Source organism: Notothenia coriiceps, unplaced genomic scaffold (genome assembly GCF_000735185.1).
Source record: "Notothenia coriiceps isolate Sejong01 unplaced genomic scaffold, NC01 NC01_scaffold00005786, whole genome shotgun sequence".
Lineage (NCBI taxonomy): Eukaryota > Metazoa > Chordata > Actinopteri > Perciformes > Nototheniidae > Notothenia > Notothenia coriiceps.
This window is the reverse complement of record NW_011338487.1, coordinates 302,580-320,185: the sequence shown is the minus strand read 5'-3', so window position 1 is coordinate 320,185 and position 17,606 is coordinate 302,580. Positions and strand designations below refer to the sequence as shown.

Genomic DNA, 17,606 nt, shown 5'->3' with positions numbered 1-17,606 from the left:
CCTTATTTTTTCTGGCCAAGCTCAAGGGAAGGTTGTTATGGGTGGAAACCTAATTGCTGCTCGATGCACCTTTATAATTAAATAAAGGCACACCTCTCAAGGTCGCCCATGACGTGGAGACACTCCTGGGTAGAGTGGCACTTTAACTCTGGGTGGCAAGGGACGGTCATTCACCCAATATGCCTCGGGCAATGACGTCCACGATCCAGTGGGACAAGCGCTGTTTTGAGCGTGCACGGCCCCCTTCACTAGGGACCACCGTAACACAGAAACGAGCTGTTCAGACTGAACGCATGCCTGCGGTAGTCTGGACATAAGCTCTAAGGGCCCGCACCGGACATAGGAGTCTTGACCTCTCTTCCCCCTCTCCCTGATGGGGGTCCAAACCGTGCCAGCTGGATAGGCCAGATTAAAATGAGAGCGTGCCAGCACCTTAGGGTAGGAACGCTGGTGTTCGGCCCATAAGGGACACCTGGAGCCCTCTGAGTTCCCCACACTCAGACACGAGCTGTTCACGACAAAGGCTGAAGCTTGCCCTTAAACGCTTCGCTGAGGTGAATGGCAAGAAAGGAAAGCAGTCTTGATGATGAGCCACCTCGGTTCTGCCTGTAATTGCAAGGTTGATGTTCAATAGAGAGTTGTGAGGCATAGGTGACTATCCAGTATCAAGGTATAGATTCTCATGTAGGTGTCCTTGGGATGGTTACAGGTGGGCGAGTCTCATGTTGCAATATTTCCGGAAGCCTTTGAACAAAAGCAGGCTAGATAGGCAGCCTATGGCTCCCACTGTGCTGTTGTCAACCCTTGCATGTTGAGCTGATATAGCAGCACAATAGCCCCTGACGGTAGCGGGACACCGGCGTCATCCAGGAGCGGACCTGCAGGAACTTCCAGGGCTAGTAGGCACCGAGCATGTACTGGGTTCTCATTCGCCCTTCGGCACATTCCAGAGAAGCAGTTTCCACCTTGTTTTCGTACTGCTTACGAGTAGAGTGTCGCCTAGCATTGAGAATAGTCCTCCTGACAGGCTCTATGCAGTTGCGCTCCAGCAGTGGGTCGGGCCCTCCAGTGGGCAGACCCACAGCTGGAGGCGGCAGTCGGTGCCATATCCGACCCGCCATACCGACCCGCAGTGAGAGCTGAAACCAGGTCCTTCCTGTTGGGGAGACGACGCCAAGGTGTCGGGCAACAGAGTCGGGCAGCAGGGAGAACCAAAGTCCTGGATGGCCAGAAGGGGGCCACCAGAAGAGAGCCTGTGGCCTGATGAGCCACTCTGAGGTGTGTGGTAGGATCAGAAGGGAGGGGTGGATAGCATAGAGAAGCCCTGGCCCATGAATGAGCCAGGGGCGTCCTGACCCAAAGGGCTGGTTTTCTCCCATCAAAGGAGAAGCCACGGGAGCAGTGGGTAGACATCTTCTAGGCAAAAGAGATCTACCCTCCTGCCCTTGCCGAAGAGACGCCCACAGATGTTGGCCATCACCTCTGGATTGAAGCCGCCCACTCCCCTGGTGGAGGCTTGTGACGGGAGAGGGGGTCTTCGTGACTTGGTTCTGCTCTTCGGGGCGATACATTTGACCGTAGGCTGCGCCAGGCAAAGGAGGCTGCCCAGGGTCAGGAGAGTCTGGGAATGTAGAATTTTGGTGCCCCCCTGGTGGTTTATATGATACACCGTTGTAGTGTTGTCCGAGCGGACAAGCACAATGCCTGCCCCTCAGGTATGGCAGGAAGTGCCTGAAGTGCTAGGTGCACAGCTCGTGGCTCTTAGCACGTTGATATGTTCTGTGCAGTCCTGAGCAGACCACTGCCGCACGGGCTGTCCGTTCTGCCACACCGCACCCCATCCCAAGAGGCTGGCATCCGTCGTAACGGTCTCTCTGCGGAAAGGGACGGAGCCCATGGCCACGCCCCTCGACATATACGACCTCTCCCTCCATGGGGATAGAGTGGAGAGGCACTGTTGTGACACCCTGATTTTTCTGTGCCTGTGCAACTTGGGGTCTAAGTGGAGGCCGTTCAGCCATCTCTGCAGGGGGCGCAGTGACAGCAAGCCCAAGGGAATGACAGTTGAGGGCAGCTGTCAGCATGCCCAAAAGGCGGAGAAACAGGATATATGCCAGAGACCTGCCCCTTTTGAAGAGGGGAAGAAGAACGTCCGCTGTGCTCAGCATATGGAAAGGTAAGATCTTTAGGAACTTGTTGAGTCCCCTCAGATCGAGGATTGGGCGAAGTCCACCGCCTTTCTTCCTTACCAGGAAGTAGGTCGAGTAGAAGCCCCCGGGGTTTGGGATGGGGTCCACAGGCTCGATTACACCCTTGGCAATGAGGACTGACAGCTCCTGGTTTAGGGCGATTTCTTTTGCCGGGTCGCTTATGGTGGTCATTTTGACCAGGCTGAAGGCTGGGGGCCAGCGTCGGGTCTGAAGCTTGAGCTACCCAGTAGTTGAGCTGCTGCTGGGAGAAATAACCGACAGCTGGCCCCAGACCCTCAGTACCTTGCCCCCCGGCCTCTGGAGGCTCTGGGGGTCGACGGTTAGGCACCGGATACCGAGGCTGCCTTGGGGGCGAGTTAACAGGACCGTAACGGGCCGCCCCCCTCGTGGGATACCGAGGCCCCTGGCGGGCACCGGGGTGAGCCGGTGGACGGGAGCGGCCTCGGGAGGCAGATGCGGAGCCTCTAGGCCTACCGGGGGGGGGGCATGTCTCTGCGAAGAGCTGAGAACTGTTGCCTGGTCTGACTAGCTTGGACAGTCCGTTCGAGCACCTGTACGGCAGCTGAACCGAACAGTTCCCCCGGCTCCACTGGGACAGCACGGAGAGTCCTCCTACATGCCTCTGATAAGTGTGACTGTGCCAGCCAAACCTGGCGACGAGTCTGGACGAGAGTGGACATCCGGCGCCCAAGCTCGGGCGCCGGATGATCATTAGTTTGAAAATATATAGCATAATCAGCAATAAATGGTAGCGATCTCACCGGCTGACGTGCAGGAGCGTCCGCTCTTTACCGGTCCGGAGCTCCTAGGGTCCGAGCGGTGAACACCACGGTCCCCTCCCTTGGTAGGGCGGACAGCTAGCTCGTCGCAGCCTTTGGAGGGCGAGCGTTCTTCTAGCCCGCAGCTCCGATCGAGACGATCACAAGGCTACAGGTAGCGATGAGCTAGAATCTTAATTTTCAGTAAGCTAGCTTGGCTTCTACTCATAAAGTAGTAACCTGTGCAGCGAGAAGATGAAAAAGGACTGAACTCGTTGACGGCACCGGAACTTATGCCTTCTGGGGTCATACGAGGTCACACGTGACTTTGTTGATATAAATATTCGACCTGCGCATGCGCGAGACAGAAGATATCCAGTGCTAAAGCACCGCCTCTGGCGGTCAGTAAGGATGAAATAGAACATGATAGATGGCTTTTTTAATCTGTCATGAAGCCAAAGTGCTAAAACAACACTGAGTGTCACCATCAGCTTCTCAGGAATCCGGTAGAGACTCCAGGACTTTTTACACCCAGCTGAAAAAAGTACTTTATTGCACAGAAATCCTCGTAAATCCACACATTGACATTTTTACACTTCATTTAACTTCAGGCACAAAATAAAACAGACATACTGTATATGCCCAAATGTCAAACTTTTCTCCGAAGCAGCAAAGGCCCTATAGTGTACTAAACTGAGGTACGAAATTATGAATTCAGCTTTTTATTTGTAAGATAAATAATGTGTAATTTCTTCTTTCAAAAATGATTCAGTCTTCCTTAATATGGTGTCGACTCGACTAAATCTTGTTTGTTAGACTTTTACCTGAATGTAAAAACTGTGCTATTGAGTATTTACTCTATGGGCGTAATGTATCAATCAGCCTCTGACTCCCCAATTCTACCTCTTTATTTTGATTAAGATTATAATTCAGTAAGCATTGTGTATTCATGGGATGATACAAACATATTTTCGTTTAATTGTCCTGGTTCAGCAAATGCCCTACAGAGCGCGAGCATCGATTTAGAGAACCTTTGATTATGTGTAATCAAAGTGATGTGAATGTCAAGCTCTTTCTTAATTAAATATCAATCATTTTAATTCAATCAGTTTCTGATCACTGAGGCAGAGGGTTGGGTCTGAATTGAATAAGCAAAGTGGGAAAGGGCAGTTCAATCTTAATAGCTTAATTTGCTAGTGAAAGGAAATGAAAGCCAGCGTTTATTGCTAGGAAAAATAGAGTCTGCCTTTAGTCGTAAATTATTAAGCTTAATGTGAACAATAAAATGGGAAAGGTTGAATGAAGCCCTTTTTTGCATGGTACCCCTGCTGTCACGTATACTCATTTTCACCATTTGCTGGCCACATTTCCTTTCCTGTATGAAAGAACCACAGACGTTCCTTACATAGAGATCCCAGAGTTTTAATGTTTTTTCCGATAATGTCAAGATAGGAGTGAAATAATGTGCCATCTAATCTGAATCACATAAATGTAGAATATTGCTGCTTAAAGCTCATAATAAACAAAAGATTGCTTCATTTCTTTAAAGCTTGAAGATGTGTGTCTACAAAAGGAACAGCACCTGGATCCGGGAGCATATTTACTGTATATTGAAAAGACAGATGTTGGTGTGCCTGTTACTTACAGAAAGCCCACACATTTAATGACACCAGTAGTGAGATTTATTTTTAATTACGTGCAGGCATTACTTGTCAGAAGCCCTGTATTTAAGCCTATTAGGCCTTAATATTTGAATATTAAACTCTTAATAAAGCACACTCAAATACTGCTGTAATTAAACATTAACGTGTGCATGGTCATGTGCATAATAATGAGACAGACTGCACGATTGAACTACCGGTAGGTCAAACTCTGAAACCTATTATTCAGATACCTGATTTAAGACCAAGGCTGAATATGTTTAAAGGGAAGAGAAAAAGACAGAACCACAGAACATTTTGGTTGACAGTTACAACCGTGTTGTTATCATGGCTTGTTGGGTCCCATCTACTGTACAACATGGACAATGATAGCAGTCTTAGATATTTTGAATTTCGTGTTCATACAGTAATTAGCCAGGTTGCTTGTAATCACTTCCGACTACTTTAACCTAAGCATTATCTGGAATAATGATGGTGTCACTTACATATAGTAGTCACTGTGTTTGTGAGCTTGTGTGTGTGTTTGTATGTGTGTGTACGCCACAATCAGTTATTTTGTGCATGAGACTAGCAAACCTCCTGTAGATAATGAACATGTGTAAGAATATCCTGCATGTTTGTGACAGCTTGCATGTTTCTGTGAGATGTGAGGATGCATGTTGACAATGTGTCTGCTGGCACACATTTTATGTGTACTGTACACTGCTGTGTTCCAGCTGTCTGAGAGGATAAGGCTCAGTGGGCGGACAAACACTGCAGTGAATGTCACACACTCTTACAAACACACACACAAAGCGGTGGGAACTGTGCTATAATAGGGAGTGTCTATGGGCATCTACTCAGCAAGGGTTTGACAGGAGCACGGATCCCAACTTTAATGAAATGCACTCAATAAATACAGATGATATAAGTAAAAAAACTATAAAACAATATTATACTATGCAATATGCAGTGTCAGTATGACACTTACTTACCTGTAGTCGAAGGATACATGTTATTCTTATATTGTAGATACAAAATGTAGTGAATCCAAACTTTTAATTTTTTATACATTTTTAATATTTTTTTAATTTTTTAACTTCAATCACACAAAATAACACATTAAGAAAGGTGTATCACATGTTTATGAAAAGAAAAAAAAATGATCGACAAACAGTGCTTGGTAGTTTTATGTCCTGAGGCTTTTTACTACTCTGAACCCTGGATTCTTGCTGCTTATTGAACTTTTGAGATGACCTTTGAAATCTCCGAACACTTTTAACCCAATACTTATTACTATGTCTAATGTAAATGTATATAATTAATTGGCTTAATTCACAAGACTAAACCCAAATAGCTCAATTTTACAGGGGAATGTCCGAACAGCATTATGCTGCTAGGTCTTCATTTGAAACCAGCCTCAATCACAGCTCCACCCCCTCCACATCCTGAGCAGCACTGAAACCTTGGAGCACAGGGTTTAAATGATAAAGTGTTTCCAGCCAGCTTATTCAAATATCATTACCTCATGACACACCTCATTTTCCTCTAAAAGCGAACTTCGTTGAAATCACACATACGTTCTTCTATTCTGGGCATCACAAGACATTTCCCAACACAGAAGAGAACACTTAAAAATATACTTTCTGTAAAATGTACAGTAACACTGATGAGTTGAACTCATTTGACATTTAGATTGAATTAACTTCATATTTTACAGGATTTTTATCTCCTTTCCTCTCTATGCACAATACATTGAACACGTCTCCTCCAATAGTCAGTGATAAAAAGAATACCAGCAAGATACTGCAGTAAGTGGGTTACAAATAAATTTTGTAAACTGTGTGAATTGTGAGGAAGATGAATAAATCTGATAAACAATAATGTATGTGTGACAGGATCCTTGACAGCTGTTAGTGAAGAGATTTGTATCAGTCTGTAGAAAAAATTATAGCCACTCATCTATAGGTGAGTTTAGTGTCAGCAGTTAAACATAACAACTGCATGCAAGCATGTGGCCTGTCATGACGCTGAGTGTTTTACGGCTAACATCAAGTGTCTGAGAACCATACACACTTAAAAACACTCGGTGACCTCAGTGCTTCACAACATCTGCACTTTTCCAATTTTGGACATCTTAACACTGAGTGCCACACAGGCAGAGTTCTTCACATCCCAGATCAACCCAAACAATATCAGACAGCACCAGTAAGTCCATTAGCTTCCATTAAGCTCCCCTCATCGTGTATAGGACCGCTGCCAGTTGTAAATGGCATGGATATTATGGGAACATTCTGGCACACGTTTACACGTACTGACGCTGCGGTTGCGGAAAGTCCTCCCCGCTGCGCCTCCCCCCAGCCCCCTCCTCCTGGCAGCGAGCTGCTTGGTTCTCTCTTCTGCAGCGAAGAAGTCTGTGGTCGCCCTGAAGAACTCCAGCAGAGCTTTGTGGCTCCAGCTGATCTGACGGCTCCCCATCCCACTGCTTGGTGCAGCCACAGGACCGACTGAACCAGATGCCCCAGCGTGGCTCCCCTCGGACTGGGTGGAGAAACCACAGTGACCACCATGGTCAGTTAGGAGGAGGAAAAAATGTGGGTTTGTTTCAAAGAGTTCCAAGGGTATTGTTGATTGGGCATCACCGCGGATCGGGTCATCCTGTGCGCACACACTCAGAACAGGAATAGCCACTTCGTCCACGTCTCTCAAAGGTTCATTGCGTTCCCAGTAAACATCCCAGGTAGCTGAGGTATTGCAGCTACTGCTCGTCCCCGGTGGTGCTGCTGTCTGACAGAACAACGCCTCCTCCAGGTCACGCAGGGAACAGCTGGAAAACAGGGTGTCCGTCTGTATGGTCTCACCCAGCACCGTTTTGTACCTAACCACGTACACGCACACAAACATGCACACAAAAAGAACACACATTTAGAGATACAACAAGAGGATACCAGTAAATCAATTTTGAAGAGCTGGATGGGTCTCATATTCCCCCGGTGCCATTGATTTGAGAAACTCTACCTGGGTCACGATGTCTCTCAGAATCAATGACTTTACACAGAGCAGGCCATCTGTTGCTATAGTAACCTAATAATCTCTTTAATTGTCTGTGCCTTTCCAGTAAATGGTTAGTGATTACTTGTGTCTGCTTTTCTTACACTCCCTCTGTCACCGTGCCTCCTTTCTGGCTGACTTTAAATCCATACATATATGGTTGTCTCTGTGTAATTTGTCTTTACTGTGATTTTGTATACCTTAAGCAGCAACCTTATGAAGCTTAGTTTATATTATTGACAAGGTGATAAATTCCCTGCGGTAAATTTCTCAATATTCTTGCTTAAACTAGTGCACTGTGTTCCAAAGCATAGGATGTGTACGTGCTGCTCCTGTGCACCCTCCTTTAGAAATGTAATTACTTGATAGGTCAAAAAGTTATTTAGGTTGTTCTGGTCATTGTTTCCTATTAGTAATTATTAAAGTTAATTGCTGATACCTGGGAAGGTGGCCACAACACCATTTTTAACAAACTATAAGGTAACTGTTGCTAAATGTATTTCAGGATAGACTAAGAACTACCCTACTTGCTGTAATTGTGCACATATTTTGCTTGTGTAATGAGGTAGCTGACATTTTAGTGTGCTCATATTATAGTTGTTTTCATCTCATCTTGACAAAACTTCTGATCCTATTTACAACCTGTCGGATCATTTCCTGTTTTTTGTTTGACAGACATGCAGTGGTGTCCCTGTCGTCCCAACATTAACTTTGGTGAGTAGAATATCATAATCATTAAGGATATGTACAGAGGACACATTGTTATGAGCCATACTTTTCTTTTGGAAGCTTACAAAGTCATGTTTTCTTGAATGTTTGGTTAACCTCATCTTTATATTTTGTTTTCAGGTATTATAACCATTTTGCCACATACCTGCTGAGACATATCTTCTGGTAGAGCGCCAACGCCCACTGCAGGGGCCAGCACAGCGCGTTCTCAAACCAGCTCTGACAGCGAAACACTGGGGACAGGCAGACGGCCGCCGTCACGTAGCTAGATGATCCACACTCCCCCAAGTAAGAGAGGAGGAGGCCCGACCCGGTGCTCTCACTCACTGCATACAGTTTCCCTGCAGGCTGTCGGTGTCGAATGTAGCGCACTGCCTCTCGCAGATCTGCAGGGTCACCGAACTGCTGCAGCTTCAGGGTGGTCAGCGGGGTGCCGTTGTGGCTTCGGCGGTTGAAAACTGCAGGGAGGTAGCCATGGGACAGTGCCGTTTCACACAACTGTGGGGAGATGGGTGGAGAAAATAAATAATAATCTTTACATATGTCAAAAACATATTACGGATTGTGGGCGTTTGCTGGGGAATTCAGTGTTTAGTGTGTTCAGCCATAAGAGTAAGACAAGATCCACCTTTAGTCAATTTTTATTTTTGTCCTGCTGAAAAGGACCTATGATTTAATAAAAAAGCCAACTTAGTGTGAACTGGTGTCTTGGTTATACACAGAATGAAACAATGCCTCCTTTTAGAAAATGGTTTCCATGTCATTAGACTGAATGCGGATGTAAGACCTGAAAACGGCATGTTACTTCTACTTTTTACTGTATGGAAAAAGAAATAAACAGTCGCCAGGGGAGGTGAGAACTCGGTAAAATTACAGGATTAAGTGTTTCCCTCTTTAACTGTGCTGCTTCAGCACTGTTCACTGTAATACTACAGATTGTTTATTTTGTTATAATTTGACAGTATGAGACATTAGGGCTAAATAAATGAATGTAAGAAAATGTTATACAAGTGAATGAGAAGTAATACCCCTTTCCTGTTACTTTCACTTTTTTGTAATGTTTAGCATAACTTTATCTTAAGGCTCTTCAGAAACTGGCTCTCAAATCTCATAGTTCTGCTAGTTCTCTCTCTGCATGTTTACAGTAAATTGTTCTTTACTAGAAACATTACACGCCTGTAGCGGTGTCAGGGAAGGAAAGCAGAAGAAAAATATTAACTTCTTGTTGTATCAGATATTTTAGTAGATCTCTTTGTTTGTTTATGTGTTATTATAGTGTTAAGTGTTTGTAACATACTTGGTATACATTTTGAAAGGAAAAAATACATATGACACATGATCAGAAATTAGTCAGGCCAAAATGTATACTTTATAATCATAAAGTCGTAGAAATAGCTCTGAAAAGCTCTGTTCCAGTTGCTGAATATGACCTTTTAGAATACATTATTAAATCCATTACACAAACAGAGGGTTTGTCTGGAAAAAGAAGAGTATGTGCATTCTTTGTTTCTCTACAAGCTTTGTAGTCACAAAACAATGGTGGTAGCCTGGGCAAATATATTTGTATTTGAATATATTTGTGAGATTTCAAACGAGTTTCATAATGCTTTTTAAAATCTGCAGAAATATCAGAGGGATTCAGGGAGAGCTGCAGAGTAGTTACATTAAATATTTAGCAGCTGAGAAAGGCTGCAGTAGGATCTTGTTGGGTTTAAAAAAAAGAAAGAAATAGGATTTACTCAGCTGAATATGTTGCCAGGCAGTGTCAGAGAGCACTGAGCAGAACATCATTCATTCATTCATGCATTCATTCATTTGCCCCCTCCTTAATAATTCCATAGATACAGTAGCATTTAGAAATATGACAGGATAGGACGAGCAATTTCAAATTAAACTGAGTCACTTTAGTTCAGCTTTATTCCCAAAGATATTTAGACACATGATGAGACATTTCATAATTTAAAGTGCATATGAAGGTTGCTGAGATTAAATAAGGTGAGCTGGGTTTACGCCTGCCTGCTCAGTACATACAGCGACATTGATGTGATGCACTTTGTGAATAACAGGCATGAGTGATGAGTAACAACTGGTCACAATAAAAAAGAGCAAAACATTAAAAAAATACTTTTTGTTCAGAATAAAAAGCTAATTATTGATTGCAATAATGAATACTGTTTTGACGATCAAATACATTTGCCAGCTGAGAGGGAACATTAGTCCAGAGTGCTTACTTAATGTGACTATTTATTAGTTTTAAATGTAGTAAAGTGATCCATTTATAAATTCTATGCAGATTAAGGGTCTGTTCCCAAAAGGCTGTGTTGACACTGAATTTGTATTTTTTCAGCTCTGTGTCATTGTAGGAACAGTTAAAAAACAAACAGCTGCTACTCCGGCAGTTTTCTGCCTGAGCTGATAAACTGTCAGCTCTGTGACAAATTCCTGCAGCAGGGACTCCATACGCTGGACAACATGCCAGCTCTCATACACACTAGTGTTCTTACACACACAACAAACATACACACAAGAGACGTTCTCTTCCCCCACTGCACTGAAACACATAAATACAAAAGGCCTTAAACAATACGTACAGCAATATTCCCTTCATGATAATTGAGGGGATCTTCCACGAGTCCACCTCTTTTATTAAACAAACTCCAGGAGTTTCATCTCGACATGTTGAACACAACACAAATCATGTTAAATTAAGGATGTTATTTAATTAGAAGCCTTTTAGAGGCAACAAAGCATCTCAATACAATGAGCTGTCCTCTATTCAGGTCAATAGTTTCCCCTAATACTAAACAGGCCTGTGATACTTTTCCAGGTAAAACAGTTGCTCCTCTGAGTTGGTAATGTTCAGGAGTGCAGCCAACATTTTATAAATAAGTTATACAATTAATTAATTAATTAATTAATTAATACGTTTTTATTTATTACAATTTAGTTGAAAGATGTTGATATTGAAATGCATACATACAGTAGTGTATAGTTTCACCCAGCCTTACATGTAGATGTCTTCCCTGCTCTGTTGATAAGCTATGCTAGAAAGTTGCTAAAAGTTAAAATAATCAGATCATTTCTTTCACAGTTACTCTACGTGTTATATATTAAATGCTATCCTCATAGAGAGTTGCTTGGTAGTGTCTGAACCAATTCATTGCATCAATATTGTTGGTTTCTTCTTCAACCCTTTGCATTTCAGAAGACAACAGGGGTTTTTCTACTTTGAAATAAAAAAGCTAAAATAAGCATGATTCTTTTCCTTTTTTTGTGTCTTGTGAACGTTTACAAATGGACTTTAAAATACACTGTGAAGTTGCAAGACAATCTATTCCTCTGGCTGAATTTCAAACGGACAAGCATCGTAATCAAGCATTCGATGGGCATAATAGCTATCTATTATTAAGGATATATGCCACAATAAACATCAAGAATTAAATTCCCAACCATTTTTACATGCCTCATAGAGTGTTTCTCTTATTGGTCTTATTATAAAGTGAAGCGATGTAAATAAGCATCTACTTCTTCCCTGCTTGGTAAGGAAGTTGATTTTTTGCATCTATTTGAAGACAGAGCATCAGCCATGAGTCATAACAGGAGTGCTGCCAAAACCAGAAGGGCAGATGGAATATTCCAGGTAGTGCAAGGCACGATTTGGAAAAGTGTTGGGGAAATTTTGAATGTTGCTGAACGTCTGGGGAAAATGTCTTCTGTGTGCAAACACCAACACCAATTTGATATGAGTAATGTAGCAGGACAATTATGGGCTACAAATCCTCCCTATTCCTCCCTTGCTGACCCAATATGTACATAAGTATATTCCTATACTTTCAAACTGAAAATCAACTATTTACACACAATCATTGTTTTATTTCAAAGCAATAGGCAACACAATACAATGACTAACTGTCTTAGTATACAGACATAAGGGGACAGAACACACAAATCTAATTCCGAATTGCTTCTCTACTTCTCATTGCAATGTTATATGGACATAGATATCAGGGCATATGTCCTAAGTATTGCTGCTACTGTTACCATCTCTCACTGATCTAGTCATTACGGTTAATGGTAAAACTTTCCCACTTCTACTACATGAGCGTTTAGAGTGTTATCCAATCCTGCAATGCCTTTTGAAAACTAAAGTAAAAAGGAATGGTCTGAAACACAATTATCTAAGTGTTGAGTGGTATATTACACATAATGACTGGATTACAGCATATCACACCTCATTAAGAGAAACAAATACTTTAAGTACAATAATGATTGGCAACAAAATACTGAATAAATCACTACTAAGTCACACAATTATAGTTAAACTGCTCAGAGGTCGATCTGCTCTGTTAAGGATATTAATCACGAGGCAAGTCTCCAGGAACATTTATGGTTTTTCCACACATTTCTCTAAACGGAGTATGTGGCTCATACACACCCTCAGTATATTAAACTGTCCTTTTTGTGGGACATCTTCTCTGAGGTGGAGGGAAACTGGTTTAAATTGTAGTTTGTTCATGATTGAGATCAAGAGATTTTAAGAAAGGGTAGCTGTGAATTCAGAATCACTTGGACTTGTACATTTAGATCATAATAATGTTGTGATTTTAAACATTTTGTTACTATTTCTTGACTTTCTTGTTGAAAGTTACGATAAGATTGTTCGAACTCGTACGGTCAGTGTACAGTTAACTGTCACAGTGTACATAGGAGCTTATACTGCAGCAGACAGTTGGCTCTGCTCAGAGTGGTTTCAACTTTCACATCTAACTCTCCAAGAAATCGAACAAGTTTATTTCCAGAGAGAACAATGGATATTTTATTTTTGGTAAATGTGTAATACGATTCTATTGTAATGTATTTCACTGCACTGTTGTTGAACTAACTTACCAACTGAATGACTGAAGAAATACTTAATGCCAGTGTATTCTGTATGTTTTGGTATGACCACACTATATATAACCACCTATACCATTATTTAAAGAGACATGAATTACTTGAGACTACATAAAACAAAGAAGCATGAAACAAACTGAAAGTAAGTATATGAATGATTTAAAAGGAAATGGCTCATTCATACATTCATGAGTGCTGGAAATGTGGCGTGTTAGGAGAAGAAGGGGACAGGGACCAAAGCCCTCACACGCTAAATACAAACCTACCCTTCCCTCTCTGTTTCTTCTCTCTGTCACAGATGGAGCCGTGTGTGTGTATGCCTAGCAAACACAGCGCTTTTTATCTTTCTCTTGCGACACACACACACACACACACACACACACACACACACACACACACTGGGTTGGGCAGGGCAGTCCCGTGGTTAGCCATCCAGATGGTTCTAAGGTTAGTTAGAGACTACGCTCAAAGGTGCTGTTTGCAACCAAAGCAGTGTGTGTGTGTGTGTGTGTGTGTGTGTGTGTGTGTGTGTGTGTGTGTGTGTGTGTGTGTGTGTGTGTGTGTGTGTGTGATGAATGAGCGAGCGGAGCTAACTGTATGAGATGAGCTAGCATGATGCCAGGTGCCCAGAGATGTGGAGCAGCGCTTCACTTCCCCAGGCCCCTCAAGCGATGCTTTGTAATTCCTGACTCAATTGCCTCAGTCAGTGCATTGAAAGAGCAGTTGAAATACTGGTGCTGCCTCCACATCTGCTCTTTTCTTCCAACTAAGTGATTGCCTTTGCCCAAATGGCCTTTGTTGAGTTGCCCTGGCATCTTCCCACGTATCTTTTTAAAAATACTGAAAGCCTGACTTCTCTTTTGTTTAGTTGTGTCTTGCATGTCTCCTCTGAATTCGAACATGATTTGCTTTGTTTTTGTTTAGTATTTCTACATTTTAGCTATGGAAATGTTCACTTCTGCTTTTTAAAGTTTAGAATGGTATTTTCATGAATAACAGGCCCCTGCACTCTCATGCTGCTGCTGTAATGTTCCGCCTGTTGACTCATGCTGTACAACAAAGATTGGACACAAAGGGCAGCTACAGAGTCCATGACACAACTGAGGAAGCATCTCATGTGGACATTCTTACCCTTGCCAATAAAACCAATACAAATGGGATTCTGTTAGTTACTGCAGAGACTGACACTAATATTCCCAACCTTTAAATTAGCAGGTTTGTGGACTATTAACGTTTATTTCTTTGGTGAGGAAATTATGATGATCCTTGAGCCATCAGCTGTATGTGTGTTTTGTTATTTTGTTATTCTTTAACTTCTATTGAACTTCGTTGTCTTGATCTTTTGTAAGATTGACTGTGCAGCCTTTTGCACGGGTATGATTTAGTTATTGAACTCCTATCATCCCTATGTTCATTAGTGGAGTCTGCGAGAGAAGCCAAACACGCACCTTTAGCAGATTCCTTGTGATCTTTCCAAAAGAGTTTGGGATGATGAGCAGAACAGGACTGGTGGAGTGGCTGGAAGTCCTGCGTCGTTTCTGGTATGTGGGCACTGCCCAGTCCAAAGCCACCAGCCCCTCGTCGCTCAGCTGCAGGTTGTCCCGCACAAACTGGACCGGGCTGTCGTACGGACAGCACGCCTCATACACACTTTGGAGCAAGGCGCTGGCTCGCCACGTCCACCCTACACACGACGAGTAATTACTGAAAGTCCTGCAGTGTTTTAAGAGATAGTTGGCCAGTGCGGACGGTTTGCAGATCAGTGCCACGGCGCGTTTCTTCTCGTCCCCCGCCTGGGCACCGTCGCTCCCCTCTTGCTCTGAGACGCACCTCCCGGTCTTGACAATCTTCGCCAGTTGTGAGATCCCCGTTCCCTGATGCAAGGCATCCGACTGGCTCTCGTTGTTAAAATATTTGAAGCCTGGCCAGATTAAGACCACCAGGATCACAAAGCACAGAGCCACAAGCCATTCTAGCATTGGCGCGGTTTGGGAGAGCAAATGAACACAACACGGTCGCTTTCCACACTGTATTCTGGATCCTACGTTTTAATTATACATTTAAATGATCAAACACAGTCCACGGAAACATGGTGCGTCTCACACTGCATCGATGTTGTCCTAAATTGATGCTCAGCTCGTCTGTGAAGTTTGTTGTTTCCCCGCGGTGCCAAGGCGCACCAGTTCTTCGTCCTTTAGGCGTGCTGTCTCAGTTACGCAGCGTCTCTTTTGTTCCAGCTCATTCCAAAAGCGACTTCATTTATCCATTACTGTTACTTAATTCACGCATCCAACGCAAAGTGCTTTGCTCGAGCTGTTACTTCAACCCAGCTACTGGGAGCGCAAGAAATGTCTGTGGCTTTGCAGCGCGCAGTTGGAAACGCCTCCCATCATGTTCAACCCCCCTCGGAGTGAGCAGGTACTCTACACGTATCTGCTCTTATTAGCCATCTTCTTAATTGGCCTACTTTCAGTGCACATAGTACAAAAAGTGCATATTAATTGTTTAGACAATCTTCCTGAATCTCAGGAGCCTGTCTCTCTTTCTCTTGCTCACTCTTTCTGCCAGAGACATAACTTACCTTATACTAAACTGTAGTGAGCATGGTAATTATTCATAGATCTCAGTGAATTCTTTCTAAATTGATTTGGCAACAGTTACGTTTGTAATAAGTGTGCAAGAGATTACAAATAAATAAAGCATGAGCCTAAATACGCTAACCTGTTTTAAAGGGGCTTCTTTGTGGGCACCATGCGTAATGAAACCTGGTAAGCATTTTGATGCATTTTAATAAAACAACTTCAGGTTGACTTCAGTATTAGTTTTGTAACTGTACTTTGAAGGGAAGGGTAAAATGAGTCTATTCCTCTTTTGGTCTCAAAGACAATATTTAATCACTTTCTGAGATACAGCAACTTGTTGCAGCCTTGGTTGTTATTGTAAAGATACATAAGATGGAATATTAAATGTACATCTGTATCATGCGGAAACACACCTTTGCTCTTACTTTTGTTAGATTTCTGTGCCATCTGTTTTCGAGGAACACTTTCTTTTGGACACTCATTTAACCGATGCCAGCAAAACACTTCACTGCAGTCTGCTGAACAAAAATGTATGGCAGTGTGAGCCAACGAAAACAAACCCAAGCTGAAGTGACAAGGCAGAAGATTGCTGTATAGTGTTTGTTCAAATTTGTAATGACATAATTCCTGTGGTTTGGCCTGGGGAAAATACAATACAAATGGCTAAATGGGAGAAGCAAACGTTCAGAAAATGAAGATGAATGAGAGGCTGGAAGGATCTTGGTGTCACCTCAGAGACACTTTGAATGCCAGAGCAGAACAGCTTACAGCTGGAGCATTAGAGAGCGGGGGGTGGGGGGAGTTGTGTTGTGTTAATTGACTCAGTAGTTCCAGAGACTGCTCATGAGACACTTCTCATTTGTGCGTGAAAACCATCTGAGTTGTTAAAGCCCTACGGACAGATTATGTCCCCGCTGTAATGTAACTTTAGAAGCTCTTTGGTGGTCTAGTAAAACAGTTCAGTTGTTCACTTTAACAGGCCGTCTGCACATGTAATTTCTTAAAATGTTATAATGATTTATTGCCCTTCATGCAAAACCTGCATCAACCCATTTTTTTGTTATCATATTTGTGTTTTTTCTTTAAATATCCAGAAACCAACACTACATTTAATGACCATTGCTGATTTTCTCATATGTATGATGTTTTCAGAGGCTACTGTTTGTCTGAACTATAGGTGGAGCTGGATTTTCTCTCTCAGTGGGTTTCATATTGGCCTTGACATAATAACATTTGAGCCAAAGCTAGAGATAAATGAATGAGAGTCACCAAGTGGAGCACAACCTGTTGAAATATTTAAGGGTTGAAAATCACCTTTTGGTATTTTTTTGGGGAGAATAATTAGTCATAAAAGTCTCGAAACTCTATTTTGGAGAATCACAAGGTATGACCACAGTTAAACATAAAAACACATTATGGATATTTGTCTTGTTACGATATATCTAAACACTTGACTCTTAGGTTCACATACTGTATGGAAGATCACTGAGTCTTAAAGCAAAATATGGTTCTCTACAGCTGTATGTCACACTATGTATTATTTGTGGCATTGTAAATGTTACTTGATTACACTTCTCAAAAGCACTATTTTATGATTTGTTTACATTTTCCCAAGTGTAATTTCTGCATCACTCTCAAAACAGAAAGTATGTGAGGAATAGAGAAAGGAAGCATTCATGCCAGAACACACTCAATGTTTCCAAAAAAGGCCACTAAAGATAACGAAATAACCTGAATGCAACA

General features: G+C 42.7%; 1 protein-coding gene and 1 long non-coding RNA gene across 2 annotated transcripts in view; one reads left to right on the top strand and one right to left on the bottom strand.

Annotated features, from left to right (window-relative positions):
- The window catches only part of LOC104943192 (uncharacterized), a 68,266-nt gene extending 58,387 nt beyond the window's left edge, over window positions 1–9,879 (top strand). The window contains exons 2-3 of the long non-coding RNA XR_798090.1: window positions 8,335–8,373; window positions 8,509–9,879. This is a non-coding gene — a long non-coding RNA (uncharacterized lncRNA). The remainder of the gene's footprint in view (window positions 1–8,334; window positions 8,374–8,508) is intronic.
- On the bottom strand, window positions 5,736–15,611 carry abhd15a (abhydrolase domain containing 15a). The gene is made up of 3 exons (XM_010768530.1): window positions 14,730–15,611; window positions 8,534–8,886; window positions 5,736–7,486 (listed from the first exon to the last, which is right to left on the bottom strand). The coding sequence occupies exons 1-3, from the start codon at window positions 15,258–15,260 to the stop codon at window positions 6,847–6,849; spliced, it is 1,524 nt and encodes a 507-aa protein (XP_010766832.1). The 5' UTR covers window positions 15,261–15,611; the 3' UTR covers window positions 5,736–6,846.
- Between the last annotated feature and the right edge of the window lie 1,995 nt (window positions 15,612–17,606).

Bases quoted from the DNA above. Each gene is read 5' to 3' on its own strand.
- abhd15a (XM_010768530.1), bottom strand. From the start codon at position 15,260: ATGCTAGAATGGCTTGTGGCTCTGTGCTTTGTGATCCTGGTGGTCTTA. The intron at 8,887-14,729 runs GTGCGTGTTTGG...ATCTCCCCACAG, and splicing joins TCACAAGGAATCTGCTAAAG to TTGTGTGAAACGGCACTGTC. The intron at 7,487-8,533 runs GTATGTGGCAAA...GTACGTGGTTAG, and splicing joins CAGAAGATATGTCTCAGCAG to GTACAAAACGGTGCTGGGTG.